The sequence below is a fragment of the Chelonoidis abingdonii genome, chromosome 8 (assembly GCF_003597395.2).
Source record: "Chelonoidis abingdonii isolate Lonesome George chromosome 8, CheloAbing_2.0, whole genome shotgun sequence".
Taxonomy (NCBI): domain Eukaryota; kingdom Metazoa; phylum Chordata; order Testudines; family Testudinidae; genus Chelonoidis; species Chelonoidis abingdonii.
Window position 1 is genome coordinate 272,217 of NC_133776.1, and position 24,675 is coordinate 296,891.

The 24,675-nt window shown below is 41.7% G+C and overlaps 1 protein-coding gene across 34 annotated transcripts in view; it reads right to left on the reverse strand.

The window, feature by feature from the left end:
• Positions 1 to 24,675, reverse strand: part of DLG1 (discs large MAGUK scaffold protein 1) — a 408,238-nt gene that overhangs the window by 127,423 nt on the left and 256,140 nt on the right. For all 34 annotated transcript variants that reach the window (XM_075069025.1, XM_075069021.1, XM_075069020.1 and 31 more), the window contains one exon: positions 20,087 to 20,231. In XM_075069025.1, coding sequence (XP_074925126.1) covers positions 20,087 to 20,231 — 145 coding nt within the window. The remainder of the gene's footprint in view (positions 1 to 20,086; positions 20,232 to 24,675) is intronic.

Sequence of the window (24,675 nt, forward strand, 5' to 3'; positions counted from 1 at the left end):
ATGGACATTCTTATGTTCTTAATTTAAAGATTTCAATTAATGAAGAAACTACTACACCCTTAGGTAAATTATTCTAGTAGTTAACTATACTCACTATAAACATTTTTCACCTCATTTCTAGTTTGAATATGTCTAGCTTCGTCTTCCACTGGATCTTGTCATGCCACTGTCTACTAGATTACAGAGCAACTATTATTGGAGCTGCTTTCACTAGATAACTACTTATAGACCTCCATTAAATCACTTTAGTCTCTGAACATAAGACATGTTTTCCAGACCTCAGATCATTCTTTTAGCTCTTTTCTGAACCCTCTTCAGTTTGTCAATATCTTTTTTGAACTACAGACACCAGAATCGATGCATTCCAGTAATAGTTTCACAGAGCCTATACCTCCTTACTCCTAACTTGATATTCCCGTTTATAAATCCAAGGATCATTTTAGCCCTCTCAGCTACAGCACTGTACTGGGAGCAAAATGTTCAGCTGGTTATCTACCATTATTCCTAACACTTGTCCTTGTTGAACCTCACCAGATTTCTTTTGGCCCAATCCTCTAATTTGTCTTGATCCCTCTGTATCCTATCCCTACGCTCCAGCATATCTACCCTCCTCCCAGTTTAGTGTCATCTGCAAACTTGCTAAGGGTGCAATCCATGCCATCCTCCAAATCATTAATGAAGATCTGGAACAAAACCGGCTAGGACCGACCCGTGGGGCACTCCGCTTGATACCAGCTTCCAACTAGACATGGAGCCATTGATCACTACCTGTTCAGCCCGATGATCTAGCGAGATTTCTATTCACCTTATAGTCCACACTTCTTTAGCTTGCTGGCAAGAATACTGCGGGAGACCATATCAAAAGCTTTGCTAAATTGGTATTCTACAGTTTAACAATGTGATTAAAGTGACGATTAATCGCAATTAATTTTTTAGTTAATCACGCGAGTTAATTGCGATTAATCAACAGCTCTACAAATAAAGCTTGTCTTTCCAGTCCACTATAAGCACCCTATGTTTTCTACTCTATTAATCAATCTGGAAAACAGACCTGTCCACATTCTTGCTAGACATAGGGAACATTTTTAGTAAGAAACACAGGAGTTACTGAAAAGTATCTGTGACTAATTTTTGAAGTCAACAATGAAAATATTCATTGATGATAGTTTTTCTTTGTTTCCTTCACAATCATATCTAGTTTTCAAACAACAAGTAATTTATTGAACATTTTGCTATTTCTGCATTAAAAAACGTTTTCTTGCATTACCCAATATTAGTATCTGTCTACATTTCAAATTTTAGGGTGTAGTGTTTTAATTTGGCTACATCAAAGAATACGAAGAAATAGACACTGGTAAAATAACCTGAGCTTCCAGTATAAGCAATGCTTTTCAAATGAAATAATTACTAAACTGCACAACACAATAAAGGATATTAAATATAAAAATTGGCTGGAAAAAAATATTTACTGCTCAAAAATATGCCAGCATGTTTTGATTTCTATGTATCAACTACTTTTCTTGTTAAAACAAGTAGTGCTTTTTAAAATCAACCATAGCATATGACAATTAAGTTTCTATTTTGCTTTACTCACTTCAATTGGAAAATTACATAGTTCAGAATCTGATGGTTAGAAAAGCATAAAAAAAGGGAAATGTGGATTTTCATCAGCTAGTTTGCAATTAATGGCAAATGTGTTTTAACAAATGACTTCGTGCAATAGTTCTGTATATACTGTTCACACATTACAAATCTTTCCATTTCACCCAAATTAATTTACATTTATTTTTTAAACAGAGCTATTATTATGCACATTGTTTAGTAAGTCTGTTTGGGCTTTTTATACAAAAATTAAAATGGTCTTTGCTGAACTGGTGTTTTTCTTTAAAAAGTTGGTTCAGATACACTTTTTTAAATCTGATTTTCACAAGAAAATTTTGTAGGTTATGTTAATAAACAGATATTTATGTTTACAAATGTATCATGAAGATGTAAAACAACTGAACCTGGCTGTCACACACTATAATTATTATTTACCTCAGGGTCTGAGTATTCCGTGTCAGGGCTGGCCAAATCCTTTAGATCGTAAATTCTTTGGGGCAGGGACTGTCTTTTTGTTATGTGTTTGTACAATGCCTAGAACAATGGGGCCCTGAACCATGACTGGGACTCCAAGGCAATACTGCAATAAAAAATTAAATATTAAGTAATAATGAGAAAAAACCTGGTGCAAAGAGGAGTAACAAGGAATTCATAAAAGTCTGTTCCTCTGTCCAGTTAAAAAGTTGCTTGTTCTCGCTGGCAAGTCACACAACCATGTCCTCTGGTTCAACACTAAAGCAGATGGAGAGGGAGTGCAAACATCAGAAAAGTCATGGTAAGCTCCAGCTCCAGTGCACTACTTTTAGTGTAGTATTATCATAGCACGTAAGAGCCCCAGTCATAGCCCAGAACCCCACTGCACTAGACCAGTGACTCTCAATCTTTCAGATTACTGTACCCTATTCAGGAGTCTGATTTGTCTTGCGTATGCCCCAAGTTTCACTTAATTAAAAACTTACTTACAAAATCAGAAATAAAAATACAGAAGTGTCACAGCACACTACTACTGAAATATTGCTTACTTTCTCATTTTTACCATACAACTGTAAATTAAATCAATCTGAATACAAATATTATACTTACATTTCGGTGTATAGTATACAGAGCTGTATAAACAAGTCATTGTCTGTATGAAATTTTAGTTTGTACTGACTTCGTTAGCGCTTTTTCTGTAGCCTGTTGTAAAACTAGGAAAATATCTAGATAAACTGATGTACCCCCTGGAAGACCTGTGAGAACCACTGCACTAGATGCTGTATAAACAGAACAAAAACATTGTCCCTGTCCTAGACATCTTACAATCTAAGAGTAAGATTAAGAGTAACAGTTTACAACATGAGAGAGAAAAAATGAGGAAATACAAGGAAATTATGACAACATTGATCAGCATGACAGGCAATGGTTTCAGCACAGCAGCAGCCTACCATTGTCAGTTTTTTTGTAGGCATCATAGAAATGCCCTTGCTATCTCCCTATGCATTTGAGTCAGTGGTCACTGCAAGTTCACACTTTTTCCCTCAGGCATTTGAAATCAAGGGGGAATTGTAAGAGTGAGGAACTGCGGGATAGGGAAGGCAATTTGAGCATTTAACTGTCTGACTGATTGGTAGTTGGTTATGCTGAATTGCACTGTTGCATTTTAGTTTCATCGAGGTATTATTTGTGATGTATTTTCAAGTTATGGGAAGGAATCCCAGAGGGTATGATAGCTGCCCCTTTTTAAACATCTAAACACTAGCGCTGAGAAACGTCTGCACACACTACAGTGGATTGTTTTGAAGGAGCTGGGGGCAGAGAGGGAAATTTGACAATACAGGTTTCTTCTGAAATAGCAAGAAATTAAATTGAAATGGAAAACCAAGATTTTTTTCCCCACTGAGGTGTACTGTGGTTGCTCACAAAGGCCAAATCAGGATCCAGACCCCCTACTGACTGTCCTGGCCTGAACCTAATTTACACTGGCCTCACCATCTATTTAAGTACGATCCACCAAGCAGTCATCACTGCAGGCAAGGCAACAGAACAAGTTAATAATGATAAGAATAGGTGACTACATAAAATGATTATATCAACAAGCCTCACTGGTACACATCTAGCCATTGTCAACTGGCAATTTCCTGCAGGCACGATGGGCAAAATGAATTTTGAGGAGAAAATTAAAGGAGAGCCCAATAGCTTTAATAGACTAGATTGAGACAACATTCCAAGCATAAAAAAGACACACAGATGTCTGAAGGAGAAGCTTAGAAGCTCAGTGTCTTGCTGGTCAACCTTGACATTTGAAATTTCATCCTGTAATCCCACAGAAACCAGCTGGGGTAAGCTGGTTATTGCTGACCACAGCTCTGAATCATTTTATTTAGAAAGATGCTTATGTACAGGTAAAAACAAGCAAAACTCTATCATAAAAGTTTCTGAAATAATTTGGTCTCTCTCCATTGGTCCCTGAAAAAATGTGTACAAATCCTCAAGATTTTCTACACTACCTGCGAGGTTTAGCGGATGCCCGGCAAAAGGAAACAAAGGTTCTTGAAATGAATTGTAACCCTTCACAATAAACACTTGAATTGAACAAAAGTTTAAATATGGTCAATATGGAGGAGTTTATGAGATGGTTTGGCTTCAGCACTGAGGAGATCTGCTAACACACTCCTGACCCTCCAGGAGGTGCATGAGATGAATGGCATGTTGTATACAGAAGTCCCATAACCAGAAAGCCTATTGGCACAGGGCTGACGAGCAGGCTCCGCCTTGCTTGTTGATGTAGAACAGGGGTCAGCAACCTTTCAGAAGCGGTGTGCCGAGTCTTCACTTATTCACTCTAATTTAAAGTTTTGCGTGCCGGTAATACATTTTAACGTTTTTTAGAAGGTCTCTCTCTATAAGTCTATACATTATATAACTAAACTAGCGTTGTACTGTAAAATAAACAGGGTTTTCAAAATGTTTAACAAGCTTCATTTAAAATGAAATTAAAATGTGGATCTTATGCTGCCGGCCCGCTCAGCCCGCTGCTGGTCTGGGATTTTGTTCACCTAGGCTGGCAGTGAGCTGAGCGGGGCCTGCGGCCTGGACCCCAGCTGGCAAGGGTCCGTCAGCCAGAACCCCAGACCAGCATTGGGCTGTGCAGGGCTGGTGGCCAGGACCCAGAGGGCTGGAGTCAGGGCTGGGGGCTGGGTATGTGAGGGGGTGTAGGTGTCAGGGCAGGTGGGGGGGCTGGGTATGGGTGGGGGAGCCAGAGTCAGGCTAGGCTTGCGGGAGGGGGGGGATGAAGGAGTCAAGTAGAGGGCTGGGTATGTATGAGGGAGGTACAGGGCTCAGGGCAGGGGCCTGGGAGGGTGCGGGGCTCAGGGCAGAGGCGTGGTGTGTGTATGGGGGGGGGCTCAGGGCTCAGGGGAGAGTGCTGGGTGACTGCCCCCCTAAAAACTCTCAACCCCGCTGCTCCTTGTCCCCTGACTACCCCCTCCTGGGACCCCTGCCCCCAACTGCTCCCCAGGACCCCCCCCCTATCTAAGCCTCCCTGTTCCTTGTCCCCAGACTGGACTCTACCTCCTACCTGTCCCCTGACTGCCCCAACCCTTCACACCCCCTGTCCCCAGCCAGACCCCCAGGACTCCCATGCCTATCCAACCACTCCCTGTCCCCTGACAGGACCCCCAGAACTCCCACCCATCCAACCCCCCAACCCCTGCCTGCCCCAACCCCTTCCACACCCCTGCCTCCTGACAGGACCCCCAGAACTCCCAACTCATCCAACCCCCCCAGCTCCTTGTCCCCTGACCACCCCCTCCAGAGACCCCCCACCCTAACTCCCCCCCCAGGACCCTCCCTGACCCCTATTCACCCCCTGACCCCTCACAGACCCCGGGACTCCCATGCCCCATCCATCCCCCCTGCTCCCTGACTGCCCCCTCCAGAGGCCTCCACCCCTAGCCGCCACCCGCCCCCCGGGATCCCACCCTGCTCTCTGTCCCCTAACTGCCCCAACCCCTTATCCAACCCCCCAGGCCTGGGCCCCTTACCATGAGGCTCCATGGGAGCACACAGCCCTGCCCCTCCGGGTGAGTGGGGAGCATGTCTGCCTCCCCGCAGAGCCAAACGCTGCCCTGCGGGAGCACGCAACCCCAACCCCAACCCCCACACCGCTGCGCGCAGCGGCTGGCCTCCAGGGGAGGGGATAAGGTGGGGGAGGGGCTGGCAGCTTGCTGCGCTCGGCCCCGCATTCCGGCCTGGGAGCGCGGACCCCGTGGCTTGCCGTGCCGGGAGAGTGGGGCCATTTGCCCACCCCGTGCGCACGGCTATGCTTCTGCTCCCTGCCCTCACGGGGGAAGTGGAAGGCAGAGGAGAGCACGCCGGGCTGGGCAGGATTTTTAGTGGCATGCTGGAGTCCTGGCAGGCTCCAGCGTGCCATTAAAAATTGGCTCGCGTGCCGTCTTTGGCACGCATGCCATAGGTTGCTGACCCCTGATGTAGAACATTGCAGTGGTATTGTCCGTCAGGATTTGGACCACTCTGCCCCTCAGGTAGGAAAGAAATGCCTGGCAGGCTAAGCACATTGCCTTGAATTCCCTGATATTTATATAAAGAGAATGATCTTCCTGTGACCAGAGCCCATGTGTGTTCCTCCACACCAGGAATGAAAGGATGTAAGACAGAACTGTGACCACTAGATCCAGATCGTGTCTGCCAGGAGTGCAGACTGATGCCAGTCATGTAAGTCCATGTGGCCAAGCAGCTGGGTGGTCATGAGCGGGTGGGTTCTCGCATGGGTGATGAGGTCCAACATGGCCTGAAACCAGAAATTTGGCAGAAAGGCCCTGGTCTCAGTGGAATCGAGCACTGCCCGTATAAACTCTATCCACTGAACAGTGGTCAGAGTTAGTTTTTGCTTGTTTATAAGTAGGCCCAGATCATGACAGGTGATCCGCACCAGACTGAGGTTGTGCTGAACCTGGGCTTGTGACATGTCTCTGACGAGCCAGTCTTTGAGGTACGGTTAAATCTGCATGCCTCAAGTAAGCAGACACGAGCGCTATATACGTCGTGAAGACCCTTGGAGCAGATGAAAGGCCAAAGGCCTGTGCCATGAACTGGTAATGGCAGTGGGCCACTACAAATAAAAGGAATCTCCTGTGTCCATAGAAAACAGAAATATGGAAGTAGGCATCCTTTAGGTCGAAGACAGTGGACCAGTCTCCCAGATCCAGAGATGGAATAACGGAGGCCACAGAGACCACGTAGAACCGCAACTACTTGAGATAGTTGTTGATGTGACGCAGATCCAAAATGGGCCTAAGACCCCCCCTTGGCCTTCGGGATTAGGAAGTGTTGGGAATAGAACCCTTTTCACTTGATGTCTTGAGAAACGTCCTCCACAGCCCCAACCTGCAGGAGAGCTTCCACCTCCTGGGCGGATAACTGCTCATGAGAAGGGTTCTTTAAGAGTGACGGAGAAGGAGGGAGAGCTGGAGGAGAACTGCAGGGTGTAACCAGATTTTATGGTGTGGAGTACCCAACAGACTGAGGTAATTCGGACCCATGCAGTAAGGAATGGGGACAAATGGTTCAAAAATAAAGGGTCTGGATCCTGAGGTGAGTTTGGTGTGCCGTCCTCATGCAAACCCTCAAAACGCCTGCCACTGGCCACCTTAGTGGCGAGCAGGACCCAACTGTGGGGCCAAGGAAGACGCGGCAGAGTGGCTGGGTTTAAAATCCTCCTCTTTCCTCCTGTAGGAGCTCTGCCGAGGCAGACTCAAGTATCTGGGCAGCGGTTAGAAATGCATCCTTCAGGCCTGAGGTACACAGAGCCCATGGGAGCGCAGGGAGCCCTTGAGTCTTTCAGCCCATGCAGCCTGGTGTCTGTCTGCTGTGCAAACAAGGTGTTGCCCTTGAAGGAGAACTCCTGGATGGAGAACGGAGCCTCGTTCAAAAGCCCCGAGGACAGCAGCCACAAACTGCACCGCATGGTGACAGCCGATGCTATGGACCATGCTGCTGAATCAGCCACGTCCAGTGCCACTTAGAGAGGCACCCTGGCCACTGCCTTGCCCTCTTCCAAGACAGCCGAGAACACTTGTCTTGCCTTCTGGGTAGAGAGTCTTTGAACTTGGCTACTGAGTCCCAAGTGTTGTAATTGCATCACCCTAGCAGTACTTGCTGATTGGCGACACGTAGCTAGAAGCTGCCAGTAGAATATACTTTTCTGCCCAAAAGGTCAAGTTTCTTAGCATCTTTATTTTTAGGGGCTGCGCTGGATTACCCCTGTTTGGATCTCTCGAGACATCCAGATAGGCTTATATGTAGTGCTGCAGAGGAGCCGGTGGTTGTGTACATGTAGGTACCAACGACATGGGAAAGGATAGGAGAGAGGTCCTGGAGGCCAAAGTTATGCTGCTAGGCAAGAGATTGAAGTCCAGGATCTCCATGGTAGCATTCTCTGAAATGTTTCCAGTTCCATGCGCAGGCCCAGTTAGACAAGCAGAACTGCAGGGTCTCAATGCATGGATGAAATGATGGTGTAGGGAGGAGGGGTTTAGATTTATTAGGAACTGGGGAAGGTTTAGATTTATTAGGAACTGGGGAAGCTTTTGGGAGAGGGGGAGCCTATACAGGAAGAAGGGGCTCCACCTAAACCAAAACAGAACCAGACTGCTGGCACTTAAAATTAAAAAGGTTGTAGAACTGTTTTTAAACTAAGAGCTGGGGGAAAGCCGACAGGTGCGGAGGAGCACGTGGGGGAGAATCTATAAATGGAGATTCTCTCTGTTCTAATAAGGAGGAGAGGATGGAAAATGGTAAAATACAGGGAGGATCTGATGAAAAACAGTCAAATGAAAAAAAATCCCATTCAATTACATCATGCAATAGGGGATCGCCAAAAAATGACGAGTTTTACCAATGCTAGAAGTCTAAATAATAAGATGGGTGAACTAGAGTGCCTGGTATGAAATGAGGATATTGAGATAATAGGCATCACAGAAACCTGGTGGAAAGAGGATAATCAATGGGACACAGTAATACCAGGGTACAAAATATATTGGAAGGACAGAACAGGTTGTGCTGGTGGGGGAGCGGCACTATACGTGAAAGAAAGCATAGAATCAAATGAAGTAAAAATCTTAAATGAACTAAATTGTACTATACAATCTCTATGGATAGTAATTCCATGCTTGAAAAATAAGAATATAGCAATAGGGCTATATTACAGACCACCTGACCAGGATCGTGTTAGTGACTCTGAAATGCTCAGGGAGACTAGAAAAAAAGAACAGGAGTACTTGTGGCACCTTAGAAAATAGAGATTAGAGAGGCTATTAAAATAAAAAACTCAACACTAATAATGGGGGATTTCAACTATCCTCTGCGATGGGGCAAGGCCAGATGGCTACAGTAAAGTACTGAGATAACAGGTATGTTAGCCCCAGGCTAAACAAATCCCTAGTAACCTGGTAACCAAATGGCAGTTGCTCCAGGTTAATCAAGGCACCTGGAGCCAATTAACATCTTTCTAGAAGGCAGTAGAGATAGCTACTTTAATTAGAACACCTGCAGCCAATCAAGGCAGGCTAATCAGGGCACCTGGGTTTAAAAAGGAGCTCACTCCAGTACAGAGAGGACCAGAGGAGAAGGAGCATGTGTGAGGAGCTGAGCAAGAAGGCAAGGAGCAGTGAGAGCGTGTACTTGCTGAGGATTGAGGAGACAAGCGTTATCAGACACCACGAGGAAGGCCTGTGGTGAGGAGAAAGAGGTGTTTGGAGGCCGGCATGGGGAAGTAGCCCAGGGGTTGTAGCCTGTCATGTCAGCTGTCAGAGGCAGTATAGAACAGCTGCAATCCACAGGGCCTCTGGCTGGAAAACCTGGAGTAGAAGGGGGCCCGGGTTCCCCCCAAACCTCCCAACCTCATCAGACTTAGGAGAGCTGACCCAGCTGTGGTTCCACAAGAGGGGAAGATCACTGAGGTGAAACAAATCCGCCAATAAGTGCAGGACCGCGCCAAGGTAGAGGAGGACTTTGTCACACCTCATATTGACTGATACATGTACCCTCAGGAAGGGATGTTGAGATAATTCTTACACCTTTGGAGCAGCTGGTCTGGAACCCACAAAGGACGGCCAATTCTTGATTTCGGCCTAAAGTGGAGCACAGGATCAGGTCCAAGAGGTGAAAAGTGACCGCTTGTAAAGTGACATTAATATGAATTAAATTAACATCCCTGGGGAGAAGAAAAAAACCACAGCGCCCAGCACAGTAAGCAATTTAATTTCAAGAAGAGGAACTACACAAAAATGAGAGGTGCGAAACAGAATTAAAAGATACAAAAGTAAAAATCCCTGCAAGCTGGTAGAAACTTTTTAAAGACACCAATAATAGTAGGCTCAACTAAGGTATACCTCAGATTTAAAAAACATAGTAAGAGAACCAAAATAGAGCCACGTGGTTTAAAACAACAAAGTAAAAGAAGCAGTGAGAGGAAAAAGACATCCTTTAAAAATGGAAGATAAACTCCAATGAGAAAATAGAATGAGCATAAACTCTGGCAAATGAAGTGTAAAAATATAATTAGCAAGACCAAAAAGAATTGAAAACAGCTGACAAAACTCAAAAAGTATAAGCAATTTTAAAAAAAATATATTAGAAGCAAAAAGCCTGCTAACAACCAGTGGGGAACTAGACGATCGAGATGCCTAAAATGAGCACTCCAAGACAATAAGGGCATTCCAGATAAAAATGAATTTCTCCTGCATTCGGTCTTCTACTATGAGGGATGTGAGGGAATTCCCAAACTGAGCTATTCTTTTGAGTGACAGATCTGAGAACTGTCCAGATTTAAGTGTCATTAGAGGAGGTTTTGGAACAAATTGATAAACTAAACAGTAGTAAGTCTCCAGAACCTGATGGTATTCACCCAAGAGTTCTGAAGAAACTCAAATGTGACATTGCAGGACTACTATCTATCATCTGTAAGCAATAATTTAAATCAGCTTCTGTACCAAATGATTGGAGGATAGCTAACGTGATGCCAATTTTTAAAAAGGGCTCCAGAGGTGACTCTGGCAACTACAGGCCAGTAAGCCTCACTTCAGTACCATGCAAACTGGTTGGAATTATTGCAAAGAATACAACTGTCAGACACATAGACGAGCATCATTTGTTGGGAAATAATCGACATAGTTTTTGTAAAGGGAAATCATGCCTAACCAATCTACCAGAATTCTTTGAGGAAGTCAATAAGCATGCGGACAAGGGGGATACAGTGGATATAGATTTTCAGAAAACCTTTGACAAAGCCCTTCACGAAAGGCTCTTAAGCAAAATAAGCTGTCATGGGATAAGAGGGAAGGTTCTCTCATGGATTGGTAACTGGTTCAAAGATAGGAAACAAGGGGTAGGAATAAATGGTCAGTTTTCAGAATGGAGAGAGGTAAATAGTGGTGTCCCCCAGGGATCTGTACTGGGCCCAGTCCTATTTAACATATTCCTAAATGATCTGGAATAAGGGGTAAACAGTGAGGTGGCAAAATTTTCAGATGATACAGAACTACTCAAGATAGTTACGTTCCAAGCAGACTGCGAAGAGCTACAAAAGGATCTCACAAAACTGGGTGACTGGGCAACTAAACTGCATTTCATCTGCCATTTTATGTTGATAAATGATAAAATTTAATGTTGATAAATGCAAAGTAATGCACGTTGCAAAACATAATCCTAACTATACATATACAATGATGGGGTCTAAATTAGTTACCACTCAGGAAAAAGATTGGTATGTCTACACTGCTATTTTTAGCCTGGTAGTGCAAGCCCAAATCAGTTGACCTGCACTCTGAGAATCACTGTTGTGGATTTTTGTTGTTGTTTTGTGCAGTGCAGGGATACCCATAATCTGCTGCACCAACTGAGGCCTGCAGGGACCATCTGGTAAGCAATTTGCCCTCCTTGATGAGTGCATTGAACTATAGCTTATCCTCCTGTGGGTCTTTGTCAGTGAATTCAGCAAACTTAGTATAATTAATAAAAGCATACTTTTACATTACTTCCTGATGATACATTCCTATGAAGAACTGTAAGCTGGTCGAAGTACTGTACAAACATTTATCTCATAAAGGTTTAAGAGTTTTAACGTCTTTTTCAAAATGGATGGATATAGCATGATGTTGTCTGCCTCTTTCAGTGACGACTTGAATTACTAATGAATTCAGAGCAGGGTGTGTAAATAAAAATTCTGCTCCTTCAGCTGGCATAAATATTTCTTCTCCATTCTTTTTGGCATGGGGCATATGCGGTTGGGCTTTGCCAGACCACTGCTGCTCGTTCTAAGATGGCCTCATTAATTGTCAGAGTCATTTTTCTGGGCCCCACGCACTGGAGAATCTCCCACAGTTTGAGGAGTGTCTCTCACTTCCCTCAGAGGAATGTGAAGTGTGTTAGTGCTCTTCTTTAGCAGGTTTTGAAATTGCCTGTTGTCATCAGGTGATGAAGTGAAGCACAGTGCAACCATCTCATCTGGGGAGCTGGTGGTTCTCTCGAATCTGGTTTTCTGTCTTCCTCCACTGGCTCATTGGTTCAGGATCCTCTCTGTGAAGAGGGGGCTGTTTTGATTTCCAATCAAACTTACAGACTTGGAATACTGCATGCATGAGTCCCACAGGCCCCACTAAGGCCAGTTGCAAGGGGTCAAATGGAAATTGAGATGGTCCCCATGGAGTAGGATGCCCATAGTCCCAAGGGGCATAATCTCTCCTATGACATAAGGATGGTGCTCAAGAAACTCTGGATCCTTTATCTGGACTGATCCTTTGTCTTTACAGGAGTGATGATGTTCTTCCACTAATACCCGACTTTCAGAAGAGGAGGCAGCTTCCAATTCCGTGGGAAGGTCCATCAGTAGGGAGCCTTGTCATGCCCTGGCTGGTAGAGGTATTAGTGAACGACTTTCCCTTCCAGGAACCCTCTGGACTGATGGTGTGGGGATTTTCTTTGTCAGGATTGGTTCCGACAGGATTGGGGATTCTGGGCCCAAGAGGATGTCAATATTCTCAGGAGTGTAGTATGTATCCCGCACTGCGAGGGAGTGGAAAGGACTACTTTCTTTTTGTGGCACTGACAGAGTTGGTCTTGTCATGGTCATCGGTGCTGACAACTCCTTATCATGGCACAACAGCACTGTTAGCGCAGGAGTCATCCATTGTTTCTCTCTTGCTGAATCAGGGAAGTCTTGCTTTTCAGGCTGGGCGACGGGTACCATGATCTTTGTGAGCCCCTAGCACTCCCATCCCAGGACACAGATTCTCACCTGATTCGGAGGATGTTGGAGAAGAGATCCTTTTCTTGTGAAAGTGTTTCATCGCTTCCTTAGGCCCCTGTTTGAAGTAGTGCTTAGCATTACTCTTATCATCCCCAAACCAGATGTCACTGTGCTCAGAGGAGCATTTTTTGATGGCTCTGCACAATGTATGGGGGGTATTTTAAGCCAGGGTCAGACTGTGGGGTCATAGCATGATCCATTAGGAATCTCTGAAGACTATACTCATGGGCTTGACTGAGATTTTGCCTGATGATTGTAAAGGCCCAGGGACAGAAAAAGCAGTTTGTAAACCCTGGGATCTTGGGTATGCTAGTCATCCCATACAGGGGATTGGGGGGTGGGTGTTAGGGTAGAGGAAGACCACCAAAGCTCTAACCACTAATAATTAGACTAAAACTATAAAATCTAAAACTGTGTATTATCTAGAAAATATTTACAGTTTGATGCAGAAGCAGCTAGCAAGCGCTGTGGAGACAGAAGAGGTTCCACTTCTGGCCAGGATCAGCAGAAAGGACCTGAAGGCAAAATCAGTCCACACTGTTCCTTATACAAGCTGGAGAAGGGCTAAGGCATGGACCAACAGACTGATAGCAAGAACTTTCTGGTCTCCGGTGCATGAAGAGCACGCACAGCCAGAGGAATACACAGATGGACTACCGCTTAAAAGACAATATGTAGTATTCTCATTTTCAGATTGGGGAAACAGACTCAGATATTAAGCATTTAGGCCAAACCCACACAGCAAATAAGAAACACAACTAGGATTGGAATTTGAAAGTTCCTGGTACCCAGTCCTTTGCTCAATCCACTAGACCATTTCTGGTTCACAAAGTAGAATATATGTAAATTATTTATAATGTAGATTAAATCTGTAATCAGTAACGTATTTCACCAAAAGTTTAAGTGACTCTCTTTTCTAGGTGAAAGTCTCGATTATTTTCTACCGTAACCTCATCCCAAAAATCATTCTCCCCTTTCACTGCATATACTATCCCTTTAAAGATCTCATCAGTCTTATAGATATTCTGTTCCCTAGCCTCTTAGCACATCTCTCATCATATCATTATATTGGTATTAATGGCAGCTGCTGAAAGTGGATGACAGGTTTGCATAATCAATACACTCTGTTGCAGTCTGTTTTGCCTAACTGCAGCAGTGACTACAGATCAATAAAACTCATTTGTTGATCACAACAAATAAGGGAACAGCTAAAAGTTGCTTATAAGTCAGGGACAGAAAATGAAAAATCACTATATATAGATGTATAAATACATGTTTGTATGTACAAATAAGGACGTGTTACAGTAAAAAATGGAAAATGATTCTAGACTTGTCTGGCACTCAAATGTACTATATTTTATAAGACACAGAACAACAACAAAAAGGCCAATTTCCTTTCTGTCCAACCCTAACACAAGTAAAATACCTAATTTTGCAGACTGGTGTATTGATATGAGAATATTTCAAGCTTACAATATTTCTTATGAAAACCACACCACAGATACATTAATAAAATACATGCTTGTTAATTTATTATTCTTAAAAATTAAAGACAACTATCCTACAGGTCAAGATATTAACTTTTAAAAAAAGCCTGCAAACAACAAGTTACAGAAATACTACACTGAAATTGAATGTCTAACAAGTTTTTTCTTTTCTACTGTTCATTATATTTGCATTTTGCATCACTTTGGAGGGAAAAAAGATTGCAATATTTAGTAAGTTTTGTGTGAAAAACTACTTAAGGTTCTTCTTAAATATTTCTCCAAAATTAATGCATCACATATTAAACCTAAAAAATTTTGTATCTTTCCATCTTGCAATTTTGGAAGGATTATTTTCTAATTCAGCGACAAAAGTAATTTCATTTTTAGAAAAGATCCATGTTTAGCTGGAAAGGAGACATAACGGCAATTAAAAAAAACACCACAACCAAAACCAACATTTTATGAAGCCCTTAATGAAGAACTATTTCCCAAAACTTAATATAAATGTGCATCTCTAAATGATAATTGCTTAAAACCAATTGACTGTTTTATGACACATGGAGTGAATTCCTAAAATTAACTCAAACAATAATTGGTAAAGCAACAAATCCAATTCAGCGCTCTTCAACAATGCCTCATTTTTATAGTAACATGAAAGGCAGATGAAAACTGAAATCTCTGCAAGTTGCGCGGAAACTTTTTAAAGACACCATAATAGAGGCTCAATTTAAATGTATACCCCAAATTAAAAAACAGAGTAAGAGAACCAAAAAAGAGTCACCATGCTAAACAACAAAGTAAAAGAAGCAGTTGTGACATTGCACTCCATATGATTTTATGAAAATATGCTAATAAGTGTGAATATAATGTAACTGTAATATGCTTCATGCAAAATGTCTCTTGTAAGGTATCATTACAAAACTTATAATCTACTCCGTGTGTTCATCCTATTTGTATGAATTATCATTCTTGTATCTGAAACTAGAAATATGAAATATAACTGAGGTCCTATTGCAATTTTGCAAAGTGTGGGCCATTAATAGTGGTTTTGAATCCTGATGGCTCCCATTAACCAGGGCAACTGATTGTAGACAGCTCTGTTTACTTGCAAGCCCTCCTGTGAGTAAGGCTGGAAGAATGAAGGCTTGGGCTCTCACAGGAATCATAGAATACCAGGGTTGGAAAGGACCTCAGGAGGTCATCTAGTCCAACCCCCTGCTCAAAGCAGGACCAATCCCCACCTGAATCATCCCAGCCAGGGCTTTGTCAAGCCTGACCTTAAAAACCTCTAAGGAAGGAGATTCCACCACCTCCCTAGGTAACCCATTCCAGTGCTTCACCACTCTTTTAGGGAAATAGTGTTTCCTAATATCCAACTAAACCTCCCACGCACTTGAGACCATAACTCCTTGTTCTGTCATCTGCCACGCACTGAGAACACCGAGCTCCATCCTTTTTTGGAACCCTTTCAGGTAGTTGAAAAGCACTTATCAATCCCTCTAATTCTTCTCTTCTTCAAACTAAACAATCCCAGTTTCCCTCAGTCCTCATCCACATAAATCATGTTTCTCGGCAGCTAATATTTTTGTTGCCCCTCCGCCGGACTCTTACAATTTTTTCCAATATTGCCCCTCTTGTAGTGTGGGGCCCAAAACGGGACCATGTACTACCAGATGAGCCTCAACGCAATGTCAATACGCACGGGAATGACACATCCCTCAATCTGTTGGCAACAACCCTACTTATACAGCCCCAAAATGCCATTAGCCTTCGTTGCAACAAGGGCACATTGACTCATATCCAGCTTCTTGTCCAATTAACCTCTATCTTTCGGCAGAACTCTGCCTAGCCATTCGGCCGTAGTCTGTAGCAGTCCCCCATGCGCGATCTCCGTCCTAAGTGCAGCTCCGCACGTGTCCTTGTGAAGCCTCATCGATCTTTGCCCAATCCCGCTAATTGTGTCTAGTCCCTCTGATGCCATCACTACCCCCACATATCTATCCTCCTCCAGTTAGTGTAATTGCAAAACTGCTAAAGCGTCCACGCCATCCTCCAGTCATTACTGAAGATATTGGCAAACTGCTCCAGACCAACCGTTGGGCACCTGCTGAATAGCACTGCCAACTAGATACAGGACCATTGATCACTACAGCGTGAGCCGACGATCTAGCAGCCTTCGTCCACCTTACAGTCCATGTAACCTGGTACTGGAAACAATCTTAAAACTGGTGCTTCTTCCAATTTAGAAGGAAGGGTGGGGACCCAGAGAGACAAAAGATTCCCACCTTGTGTCGAAGCTATGAAAAGAGGTTGGACAGAACAAAGGAGGCTGCAGTCATGAAAAATCCCCTAGTTACCACCTGAGCTTGAACAAGGACTGTTCCGGGGAAAGGATTGGGCCTAGACTAGAAAGGAGTCTAGTCTGTGACAAGAGCTTATTGGAACAACTCTGAGGGTGAGGTTTCTTCTGTAATCAGTTTCTTACTGTATTAGGCTTAGACTTTCGTGTTTTTGTTTTATTCTACTTGGTAATTTACTTTGTTCTGTCTGTTATTTCTTGGAACCACTTTAATCCTACTTTTTATATTTAATAAAATCACTTTTTCCTTATTAACCCGGAGCAAGTAATTAACACCTGGAGGGGGCAAACAACTGTGCATATCTGTCTATCAGTATTATAGAGGGCGGATAATTTATGAGTTTACCCTGTATAAGCTTTGTACAGAGTAAAACGGATTTGGGGTTTGGACCCCATTGGGAGCTGAGTATCTGGGTGCTGGAGACAGGAGCACTTCTTAAGCTGTTTTCAGTTAAGTCTGCAGCTTTTGGGGGACATGGTTCAGACCTGGGTCTGTGTTTGCAGCAGGCTAGCGTGTCTGGCTCAACAAGACAGGGTCCTGAGGTCCGAAGCTGACAGGGAAAATGGCCTCAGAGGTAGTCTCAGCACATCAGGTGGTAGTCCCAAGGGGGTTTCTTGACTCAACCCGTCACAACAGTGAGAGGCAAAAAAGGCATCCTTTAAAAGAGGAAGTTAAATCCTAGTGAGGAAAATAGAAAGGTGCATCAACACTGGCAAATAAAATGTAAAAATACAATTAGATAGGCCAAAAAAGAATTTGATGACATTAGCCAAAGACTCAGAAAGTAATAGCAATTTTTTTTTTTTTTGTTAAGTAGATCAGAAGCAGGAAGCCTGCTAAACAACCAGTGGGGTCACTGGAAGACCGAGGTACTAAAGGAGCACTAAAGGACAATAAGGCCATTGAAGAGAAACTAAATTAATTCTTTGTATTGGTCTTCACGGCTGAGGATGTGAGGGAGATTCCCAAACCTGAGCCATTCTTTTTAGGTGACAGATCTGAGGAACTGTCCCAGATTGAGTTATCATTAGAGGAGGTTTTGGAACAAATTGATAAATTAAACAGCAATAAGTCACCAGGATCAGATGGTACTCACCCAAGAGTTTTGAAGGAACTCAAATCTGAAATTGCAGAACTACTAACTGTAGTCCGTAACCTATCATTTAAATCAGCTTCTGTACCAGATGACTGGAGGATAGCTAATGTGACGTTAATTTTTAAAAAGGGCTCCAGAGGTGATCCCAGCAATTACAGGCCTGTAAGCCTGACTTCAGTACCGGGTAAACTGATTGAAACTATAATAAAGAACAATATTGTCAGACATATAGATGAACATAATTTGTTCAGGAAGAGTCAACATGGTTTTAATAAAGGGAAATCATGTCTCACCAGTCTACTAGAATTCTTTGAGGAAATCAACAAGCATGTGGACAAGGGGAATACAGTGGATACAGTGTACTTAGATTTTCAGAAAACCTTTGACAAGCCTCACCAAAGGCTCTTATGCAAAGTAAGCTGCCACGGGATAAGAGGGAAGGTTCTCTCATGGACTGGTAACTGGTTAAAAGATAGGAAACAAGGGGTAGGAATAAACGGCCAGTTTTCAGAATGGAGAGAGGTGAATAGTGGTGTCCTCCAGGGGTCTGTTCTGGGACTAGTCCTATTCAAAATATTCATAAATAATCTGGAAAAAGGGTTAAACAGTGAGTGAGGTGGCAAAATTTGCAGATGATACAAAATTACTTTAGATAGTTAAGACCCAGGTTGACTGTGAACTACAAAAGGATCTCACAAAACTGGGTAACTGGGCAACAAAATGGCAGATGAAATTTAATGTTGATAAATGCAAAGTAATGCACATGGGAAAGCATAATCCCAATTACACATATAAAATGATGGGGTCTAAATTAGTTACCACCACTCAAGAAAGAGATCTTGGAGTCACTGTGGATAGTTCTTTGAAAACACCCAATCAATGTGCAGCAGCAGTCAAAAAGGTGAACAGAATGTTTAGAATCATTATGAAGGGGATAGATAATGGAACAGAAAATATCATGTTGCCTCTATATAAATCCATGGTATGCCCACATCTTAAAAACTGTGTCCAGATGTGGTCACCCCATCTCAAAAAAGATATATTAGAATTGGAAAAGGTTCAGGAAAGGGCAACAAAAATGATTAGGGGTATGGAACGGCTTCTGTATGAGGAGAGATTAATAAAACTGGGACTTTTCAGCTTTGAAAAGAGACGGCTAAGGGGGGATATGATTGAGGTCTATAAAATCATGACTGGTGTGGAGAAACTAGATAAGGAAGTGTTGTTTACTACTTCTCATAACACAAGAACTAGGAGTCACCAAATGAAATTAATAGGCAGCAGATTTAAAACAAATAAGGAAGTATTTCTTCTCTCAAGGCACAGTCATCTTGTTGAACTCCGTGCCAGAGGATGTTGTGAAGATTATAACAGGGTTCAAAAAAAGAACTAGATAAATTCATGGAGGATAGGTCCATCAATGGCTGTTAGCCATGATGGCCAGAAATGGTGTACCTAGCCTCTGTTTGCCAGAAGCTGGGGATGAACGACAGGTGATGGATCATTTGATGATTAACCTGCTCTAGTCATTCTCTCTGGTGCACCTAGAACTGGCCACTGTTGGAAGACAGGATACTGGGCTAGATGGACCTCAACTTCTGAAAAAATTGGAGAATTTCAATTTCAGATATTCATCAATGAATTTGAAAAAAAAACTTTGCTTATTTATATGTTTGTACATTAATTTGTCCATTAAAGAGAGACAATGGAAATATATGCAAAGTTCAGACCTCTATGAAATCTGAGCAGGTGAAATTTGGATGCAAGAAAAACAAGCAAAATGAAAAGTTAAAATGTCACTAAATTCCACCCAAAACAATATTCTATCCCTTTACTCATTTCAAACACCACACCACGCACACACTGCTTTATAAACATCAAATAACCCTCACAATACAGTATCCAGATTCCCATTATACAAATCTGATATTGAGGCAGAAAAATTAAGTCACCTGCCCTAGGCACAACAAACCAATAGCAGAGCAAGAATTATTACTCAGGAGTTCCTGACTGTAGACCCATGCTCAACATGCTAGCTCATGATGCCTTCCTGCTTAATTGTTATAATTCTTCTGATAACATTTTCATACCAATCTCAGATTTTCCCATCAATAAAATTCTTAATTTTAAAATTTGAAATAAATGTTTAAAATATGTTAAATATTTTGTGTTAACCAAAACTTTAAAGACATATATGTTTATTAAGAGCTAAGTAGTAAAGACAAGCTCAACTTACAGTTTGTGATGTCTGGAGGGGCATAACTATCATTCATGAACATGCTGGTGGGTTTGGCAACTTTCAGATAAACAAAATCAGATGTGTTTTTTAAGGCAGTCACTGCTTCTTCATGTGTAACTTCTTCTAAGCAAACACTGTTCACCTAAAGATAAAGAATAAATGAACTCATCCTTAACTTAAAACTGTAAGCTTTCATAAAGTTTCACAGAAAGTTTCTCTTAAACTTCTTGGAGCATTCCAGGATCAGTAAACCTTACTTTTGGTCCATTATGCCATAGATCTATTAGGTCCTACAGCACCATAGTTCACATATGATGCTTTATTTACAAATAGAGATGGCAAGTGCCTGTCCAAAGGGTAATATAATCTATGCTGGACATAGCATAGCAAAGGATGGGTTTTTGGATACTGGATGAATGAGTGTTACTATGAAGAGCCTCCCATAAACATCCATGAATCTACTTAATTAGCCTCCTTCAAATCCCTCCTTAAAAACGCTCCTTTGCTGTGAAGCCTACAAAAAAAGCCTGACAAAGCTTAGGCCACTGTTGTGTTGATACCACTGCCTGTCATACTAACCAATATTGTCTCACTGTTTCCTTGTATTCCCCCATCTTATTGTATCCATCTTCTCTACTGCTTAGATTGTAAGCTCTTTGGAGCAGAAACGGTCTTTGTTCTGTATTTGCACAGCACCAAGCACAATGGGGTCCTGTTCTAGGAATACAGCTCTTATACACTATGGTGGTAATAAGAAGAAATAGTAATAATATATCAGATTTGCTTTTATTATGATTGTATCTAATTTGTTCCTTATGAATATAGAATTTTTATATATAGTAGTTTCACATTTTCTATGAATTAACGTATCACAGTTATTTGAGTCACCAAATTCCTGAAGGAATTAAAGTGTCAGTCAGCACTGGAAGGTCAACTGAAGACAGACTATTCATATCGAAAACTGGCTGTACTGTTGAAGAGTCTAAAACAGCGTTTCCCAAACTTTTTTGGCCATGGAACATTTTTTAGCCTATTACGGAACACTTATATTATTTTGGAGTAGTTTGGTTTTCAAGTAAAATGTAAACCTTTAAAAAATATTAAAGGGTTTTACATGCTATGCTTCAGTTGAAAGACATTTTTAATTAACCATTTTCAGGCCTTTGTGGTTTTACACTGTTCTGTCCTGGCCATCTACTTCAGACATCAGTCATCACAATACAGAAACACAAGGGGCAAGGTTTTCAAAAACAGAATTAGACTCCTTAATCCATATTTAAGCACCACCATAAATGGCCTGATTTTCAAAAATACTGATATACTCTGCAGCTTCCATTGACTTTCCTGGGAGCTGAAGGATGTACCTAAATATGGACATAGTTTAACTTTAAGGACTCATTTCTGAGAAACTTGTCAAAGACCTTTTTCTCTCTTCTCCCCCACCCAACTGGAATTGGAGGGGAAAATAGAAAAGCTCTGGTATGTATGACTTTCCACCACTAATATCAGGGGACAGACAAACAGAACTTGTACTGGGTTGAATCAGCATCTCACTCCATTTTGGAAGTGATAGGCAGTGCAGAATATCCAATATAATTTCTTGCAAATGCTGAAGGCCAATTTAAAATTTTGTCTGTGCCTGCAGAGCCCAGATGATGCAGGCAGTAGCAAAAATATTTTTGAGAGCTGAGCCTTAAAACAGCAACTTTAGATTTGTGTCATCTAGAGGAGCCCATACTATAACAAGGAGAACTGTTGTAATAACGGGTCTTTAAATTTATTTTAACTGTGAGCTCAATTGTAAGAAGTGAGCGAACATTCATAAAATCCCACAATAACCTACAACAAAACATGTTGATGGGAAAAGGTGCAAAAGGCAGACAGAAGGACTGAATTAATCCAAACAGGAAGGCCTATGGATATCGGTAAACAAGAGAAGTGGGGACTAACAGGTGAACAAAATATTTCACCCACCCGTCCTTTTTTGGGTCCTTAAAAGAAAAAAAAAATTTTTTTTAGGGATGCAACTGCCTGCAAACTGTTTGAGAACCACCACTTAACAAAAGTGGAAGAATAGGAAAGGAACAAGCTTTACCGTCTTGGATGCCACTTCCACCGTCTCCTGGGACCTCAGAATCCACTGTTACAGCGCTAGGCCCTCATTACCCTAATCCTGAGAAACATCCTGGGCCAGACAAAGGAGCCCAGATGACATGCCACCTGCACCTCCCCACCCCTCCTTATTTCTTCTCTTTCCTATTTGACTTCTATTTAACAACAGTCTGGCTTAGCTGGCCAGGACTGTATATTTTGCAACATTGCTGTAAGTCTGTGACCAAAGAGCCAGCTAAAAGCAATGCCCAAGGTAGCTTGATGCTGGTAGAAGTCTGCCAAATTTTAGAATGGACGATAAGACTGTGTGCTCCATGCTTGTATTTCGTGAATAATGAAACTGCAAGTGAGAATCAACATAAGAGACAGAACCTACATTTTCTATCTTTGTTGTTCCGCTCTCTCCTGTCTTGTGTGTTTACTTTGTAGTTAATTGGGATCAAACTAGCAGCAGCAATAGCAACAGCAGCTTCAGGCAGGCCATCTCAACTAATTTTTTCTCCTTTCCATCAAAACAGGAGAGTTATCACAATTTTTAGTACCATCTAAAAGACTGTCAAGCAGAGTTTTTTACTTCTAAAAACTCTTTAAAGCTAAAGGGAAAGGGAACAAGGGATAGTGTTAAAATGAAAGCCTGACTTAATACTTTACATTTCCAATGCTATAACTGTTTTTACTTGTTTTTCTTTATCTTTAATAAAAGATGTAAAGAATTTTTAATGGTGTTTGTCATGGTACTAAGCAGGCCAAGGTATCTCTACCTGAATCTCAAACTTTGTTTAAAACTGTTAATGTTGTACAATGACAGGGTCATGTTAACACTGTTGACTCTCTGGATCCATATATTCCATCGAAATTAACACAACAGAACACTAGGAGTAAAACAAAAAGAAGCAGAGACTTTTTCTGCTGCTTCTGTAATTATTTAGTTTACTTATACATCATATTAAAAATGTTTACTGTACCTTTTGAATACTGTTATTTCATAGAATCATAGAATCATAGAATCAAGAAGGTTGGAAAGGGACCTTCATGAGGTCATCTAGTTCCAATCCCCACCCTCCTGCTCAAGGCAGGAACCCATTTCCCTAAATAATCCAGCCAGGGTGCAGGTCTAGCCCGACTTAAATAACTCTAAGATGGAGAACTTATAAAGCACGCACCCTCCGCTAGGTCACAAACCAATTCCAATACTTCACCACTTCCCTAGTCAGAAAAGTTTTTTCTAATTATCCAGCCTCGACTTCCGCAACTGCAATTCAACACATTGCTCCCTTGTTCTGTATCCTCCGGCACCACTGAGGAACCAGCTAAGCTCCCTCCTCCTTGGAGCATCCCTTCAAGTAGTTGAAGGTTGCTATCAAATCCCCCCTTAGTCTTCTCTTCTGCAGGCTAAATAAGCCCAGTTCCTTCAGTCTCTCTTCATAAGTCATGTGCTCTAGTCCTCTAATCATTTTTGTTGCCCTCCGCTGGACTCTCTCCAATTGTTCCACGTCCTTTTTGTAGTGTGGCACCCAAAACTGGACACAATATAAAGCACTTAACAGTTTTAAAGCATCATAGTACATTTTTGGTCTATTTAATGTTTTCATACTATGCAAATCAATTCCCTAGGATCAAACCACCTTATACTAATGTTACAGTTTTTGAAGACAGCTATTTTAACTCATACTATTCTTAGTGAATAGATATTGTAATTTTATAATGCATCTATAATTGAGTAGTATAATATTGAGAGAGTTGAAAAGCTATATTCTGCCTGATTTGGAAACTGTTCCTCAGATTAGATACTAAAATCAGCTTCATTACTTTTATTCATAAGCAGAGTATCTCAACACAGTAGATTACATGTTTTACAAGTCTTTTGGCTGACATTAAAAAACTGATTTTTGGGAGTATTCCTATATATGTTAAACTGTGGATTTATTTTGAATATCTCCAGTAAAATAACAATTTCCCCTCCAACCCACATAAAAATCCTACACTGGATTATATTACAATTTTTTCTTACTCTTTGATTATGCAAATTTCCTTTAGTGGCTGAAATACTGCTGAACCAAATCATTTATCTAAAAGCTAGACATAACGGTAAGCATTTCATAAAATCAGAAAAGCTTTACAATTTCTAAAATCTCTATTAATATAAACATATTGAGCCTTTTGTACATTTTTGCCAACATGTTCAAATTACACTCCCTTTTTTGGGTGAAAGATTATTACCAGGAATACCAGACTCCTAGATCTGGCTTCCCACTGATATCCCTCCCAACATTTTTATACTCTACATATCAATTATAACTATGTAAACATTAACCCTCTGAAATAAGGGTTGCAATTAATCTTGAAATAATAGCAAAACTCCAAGAAAGGATTCTTGCAATTATGACATAGGCTAGTTCCATTCATGCCATCAGTATGCACATGTATCACACAGTTGACATTACTAGAAAGCTGTTAAGAAATTGCTTCTAAGT